The 5,615-nt window shown below is 31.1% G+C and overlaps 1 protein-coding gene across 3 annotated transcripts; it reads left to right on the plus strand.

Annotated features, from left to right (window-relative positions):
- The first annotated feature begins 214 nt into the window (after nucleotides 1-214).
- On the plus strand, nucleotides 215-2,435 carry LOC145091469 (short-chain dehydrogenase TIC 32, chloroplastic-like). Of its 3 annotated transcripts, none has more exons than XM_079029202.1 (6): nucleotides 215-535; nucleotides 887-1,101; nucleotides 1,192-1,271; nucleotides 1,416-1,569; nucleotides 1,685-1,845; nucleotides 2,082-2,435. In XM_079029202.1, exons 1-6 carry the CDS (start codon nucleotides 398-400, stop codon nucleotides 2,291-2,293), a joined length of 960 nt encoding a protein of 319 aa, XP_078885328.1. In that variant the 5' UTR covers nucleotides 215-397; the 3' UTR covers nucleotides 2,294-2,435. The 3 variants fall into 3 exon arrangements, with proteins under 3 accessions (XP_078885328.1, XP_078885326.1, XP_078885327.1); XM_079029200.1 differs by having other exon boundaries at nucleotides 216-506; XM_079029201.1 differs by having other exon boundaries at nucleotides 216-506; nucleotides 1,416-1,542.
- The last annotated feature ends 3,180 nt before the right edge of the window (nucleotides 2,436-5,615 follow it).

The following is a 5,615-nucleotide window of genomic DNA, read 5'->3' on the forward strand; positions in this document are numbered from 1 at the left end:
CGCCACTTAAATATGTAGAACGTCATTGAGCTAAATGATTTTAGTTGATTCTTTTAAATTTCAAACCGTTGAATATTTTTGGTCTCACTTTCCTATGAAGGTCACGTTTCCATTATTCTTTAATTTTAAAGAGCGACTAAGCGTTCAATCACCTTGATTATTCTATTCTTCGTTGATTTATTGCGGACGCTATATATAGGTGTTGTTTTTATCCATGTTTTCATCTCAACTTGAAATCATCTTCCACAAAAGCTTCATCTAAGTGGGGGTTTCTTTGATTATCTGTGACGCTATATTATCGGTGTTTTTTTAATCCAAGTTTTCATCATAACTTGAATCGCCGTCTACAAAAGCTTCCTCCAGGTGTTTTTCTTTTTAACCCAAAAAGCACTAAAAAATGACTTGGATTTCAATATTCACGGGTAAATCTGGATTTGCTGCTTCTTCTACGGCTGAAGATGTTACTAAAGGAGTTGATGGAACTGGCCTCACCGCCATTGTTACTGGTAACCTTACTTTTAATTCATGTTTGAGTGTGTGTTGGTGTGCTCTGTTTCTGATTGATGAATAATTGAATATTGCTCCGTCGGATGCAAATCTTTGTCTGTTTGTTTCTTGTGTGTTTGTTTGCGGAAACTATTTTCCGATTGACTTCTTGAAGTCGATGAACTTTTCATCTATGCCATTATCAGTTGTTTGTCTATATCTGGACGATTCTAATTGATGTTGAAGTTACAACCCTGATCTATTTGATCATTAAGATTAAGAAGTCGAAATAAAAAACAGGGATCATAGAGTTTTGAAATTTTGTTACTAAAATTTGAAGCGGGATTTGATAGTGATATGACGATTATTTATAAACCATTATCTGCATATTATAATGAAGCTAAATGTCCTCATCGATCGTCTAAATTTGATGCAACCGAATATGAACATAATATTCAGAAACATGGAATCTGGTAAAAAAGTGAAAGAAAGCATCGTCGAGAAAATCCCCAACGCAAAAATTGATGTGATGGAGTTAGATATCAGCTCACAGGAATCCGTTCGACAATTTGAATCACAATATTGTTCAAAGGGGTATCCATGGAACATCTTGATGTAAGACAAAGACAAATTCGTTTGATTATTTATTAAATTGGGGATGTTGGAAATGAACTGATTTTATCAATTTTCTTTTGTGTTAAAAAGTCTGAATGCAGGGATCATGAGTCCTCCCTTCTCTCTTAGCAAAGACAACATAGAATTGCAATTTGCAACCAACCATGTTGGTATGTGTCATCGTTTCCATACTACTTGTGTGTATATATATATATATATATATATATATATATATATATATATATATATATATATGCCGTTTTAGATGCAGAAAGGGACATACATAAATAATTTGTTTAATTTGTTACTTGTAGGTAACTTTCTTTTGACAAACTTGTTGTTGGATACCATGAAAAAGACTGTGAAAGAAAGTGGGAAAGAAGGAAGAATCGCTATTCTTTCATCAGAGATCCACAGGATGACATACAAAGAAGGAATTAGGTTCGATAAAATCAATGATGAGAAGAGGCAAACCTTCCTCTCCTTTCAAGATGGGATGCATCTCATTATAATATTCTATAAACCTTCATTTATAATGTGTGTGTGTGTTTTTTTGCTGATTCATGCATGATATGGTTTTCAGCTATAGCGCATTCTCAGCTTATGGGCAATCAAAACTTGCAAATGTATTGCATGCGAAAGAGCTGACAAGGAGGTTTCAGGGAGAAGGTGTGAAAATAACTGCAAATGCTATGCACCCTGGAGTTATTGCCACCAACCTTGCACGCAATGGCGGTTTCAATGGTATAATATATCTATCTCTTAACCCCTAATTTCACATCCAATTTCTTCTTTACTCCCCCAATACTGACTATATATATATATATATATATATATATATATATATATATATATATATATATATATATATATATATATATTGTGTCTTTCACAATAAATTAGTCCTCTTAGTTTTTCCATATATGAATGCATGCATGCTGAATTGATTGATGATCTGTAACTTGTGTTGGTACTTACAGCTTTTTTCTATGGTGTATTCAACCGCATCTTGAAGAACATCCCACAGGGAACTGCAACTACATGCTATGTCGCCTTGAACCCACAAGTTGAGGGGGTTAGTGGTGAGTATTTTGCAGACAACAACTTGGGTAAAGCAAGTAAACATGCTCAACATGCAGAGCTCGCCAAGAAACTCTGGGATTTCAGTATGAATCTCACCAAATCCAACTAATCTATCTATCTATCTATAGATATCTACTGGTCAACTCCTTGTATGTTTCATGTAGCATATAGATAATCTACACTACACATTCAATGTAACCGTATCTGTTGTCACAAGAGTTGTGAAATTTTTATATATGTAACCTCGTTTACTTTTTCTTTAATGGTGAATGAAACTCAGTTTTTGTCAACGTTATTCGTGATTTATCTGTTACTAGACTGTTCTGTGGTTTGATCATTGATCCAACCCATTACCCATTGAGTCAATGAAAATAGCTCATCGTTGTTGAATCATTCGGCTAACCTAATTTCTCATCAAAATAAGGCTCATGTCATTGGAACATTGTGTTTGTGGCGAGTTATTGGAGTTTGGGGAATTGGAGGAACAGTTTGTTCATTGAGCCAAAGTCCTTGAGTTGGGAAACAAGACTTTTTTTTAATAAGGAAAGAAGACTACTTGAAAACATTATTGCTTTTAGTTTAAGATTTTCAAATCATTAAAAACATGACTTTCCGTTACACAAACGTCAACCGAGGCCATCAATTTTTAGCTGCAAAATAGAATAACTATAGTATTTTGATTTTAATTTCGAATTTTGTAAATAAAAATATACACAATTATTTTCTTGATTTAAAAAGTTCAATTTAATGGTGAATTCTAAATATTAAACCCTACAAATGTAAACAATATCCCCACTTCCCCACATTGGACAAATCTAAGTGGAAAGTGAAGAGGAGCCGCCTCTCTTGAGTCTTGGGATGGGTTTTTATTTTAATAATAAAAAAGCAATTAATAAAATTTCTTTAATTTACTTTATAATCTCTAAAATCAAGACCATTGATTGCATTTTAATCATATATTTTCCACCTTTGGATTATTTGATGACATCATCTTTGTTAACCCATTTATTTTTGTCAATAGATTTTATAAAACGTATATTACGTTTTAAATTAGAATTCCATTAATGATATTTAAATCTCACCAAAAATAAAATGAATTAAATTAGGAGTTCTATTAATGATAATTAAATATTACTAAAAATAAAATGAATTAAATTAGGAATTCTATTAATGACAATTAAATCTCACAAAAAATAAGATATAAAAATACCCCGCCTCCCTCAATTCTTTACATAATATATCTAACCTAAGTTATGTAGTGTAGAAGAAAATAGAGGAAAACATGTTGTTTTGATTTTTACTTAACGATTTAGATTTGTAGTCGAACGCTTGGAATTATAAATACATCAGATAAAGGTAAGAAAACAAGTAACTCAAATTCCACTTGACAACTTTTTAGTCATCTCATATATGTTTATTTCTTGATAACTAATATTTGTACTATTTAGCGATATTTATGCTAAAGTTGTGACAACATTAAAATGATTGTTACTCAAATTGCTTGATTTTTTTTAGATTTCTTGTAGGTCGAAATTGGAGTTGACAAATAACAGAAATGGTCGAATTCATCTGGGTTCTTATGAACATAAGTAAAATATATTTTGTTTTTTATGTTATGAGGGTGTCAAATTTTGTGGTTTAAAAATTAATTGTCATAGTTGTGTTATTTAGAAATTTGAATAGGATCTTTCTATGGGATTCTTCATTTTTTCATACTTTTGACGAATTGTTCAATAAGTTGAGCAATCAAATTATAAATGATAGACTCATACACAACGTATGTCATATCCTTTGCTTTTGGTTGTTAAAATCACAATTTGTTTTTTTTTCCTTTTTTTTTGATGTGTTAGGATTTGAGACCTTGATTTGGATACTTCGAAATTTTGTTTGGTCTACCTGTCTACTACCTGTTCGATGAAATGCTTAAGGGAACAATATTGGGATAAACTTGCGGCCCGGTTTAAATTACTTTAAAAATATATTGGTTTAAATTACTTAAAAAATATACTTGTTAATTTTTGTTATCCTTCACGGTTTAAATTTGTATGTTTCTCCTTAAAGTTTCATGTTTCATCCCTAATAGTTATTTGTTTATGTTTTAATTATAATGTCTTCTTTGACCCTTGATCACATTGGTTAGTTTCTCATACTAAATTTTATTTGAAAATTATATTTAATTGCAAGTTATTACACTATCTAATACCCCAATAATCTCTAATATTTGTATAAGATGGTGACAATTATTATTTTTTATTGCAGCTTCTCTTCATATTGATTTTTGGATGTGGTTAGAGTTATGGAATGCTGCGACTGAGGGGATTCCACATTGTGGAGCATTGGAATTCATTACAGAAGGAGACATGATTTATATACCTTATTGGGTATTGATGGAAACGTTTAATTCTTGCTCATGTAGATCGATAAGTATTTTACAATATGTTCTTTTAACCTTATATTATGACCTTTTTTGGAAAAAAAAATTGCATTTAATATTAAACTTTGAAAAAAAAAAAGTTCATATGTAGCATCATACTCTTAAAAAATGACTTTTTTGGATTATTTTTAGTTGATATGCAAAGTTATATTTTTTTATATTGAAGCTCATTTAAACGATTGTTTTCTGGAAAAAAAATCATTAATAGCATTAAACTTTGCAAAAAAGTTCATTAATAACATCGTAGTTTCAAAAAATGACTTTTTCGTATTCTTTTTGGGTAATCTAGAAAAAAAATTTCTACATTAGAGCTAATTAATAGGATTTTTTTGAAAACATTTTATTAATGGAAAGTACATTTTCATTTTCTTTCGCGTAATAGACCATTTTGATGGGTTTTAGCCAAAAGACATCCTATGTGCTCATGCAAACCCTAAAGCTTGGATCTAGGTTTCTCTATTGTACATGCTTTTAATCCAAGACTTAAAACCCTAGATCTAATCAATATAACATATGAATTAGGCTTTAGATCATACATTGATTGTTATGTAGTAATAACAATCTCAAATCCTTTCTTGTATTGACTTTAGAAAGCTTAGAGTCACAAATGTCACTCCTCTAATGGCTCACAAACACCAAGAGCAAGAGGATGAAGAGGAGAAGAGAAGGAGACACCCAAAAGCCGTCCAAAACCATAAGAAATGACTTGCCCCCGTTTTTGGTGCTCTAGGGATCTTTAAATAGTGAAGCTATTAGGGTTATCAAACAAGGAAACCCTAATTGGGATGCTTAAGCCCTAAGCAACCCATGGACTCCTTCCTTAAAGGCCCTTGGACGATTTCTAATGGGTTTCCCCATAGAATTCGTCCAACCTTATATTATAAGGTAATCCATAGCCCAATTGCAATTATCTTATAATTACAATTCTAGTCCCTTAAGTTTAATTAATATCTTTTAGCCACAAACTTAATTCTTATTAATTCTTGACTAATATTAA

This window comes from Lactuca serriola, chromosome 3, assembly GCF_051521515.1.
Source record: "Lactuca serriola cultivar US96UC23 chromosome 3, Lser_US96UC23_V15, whole genome shotgun sequence".
NCBI lineage: Eukaryota > Viridiplantae > Streptophyta > Magnoliopsida > Asterales > Asteraceae > Lactuca > Lactuca serriola.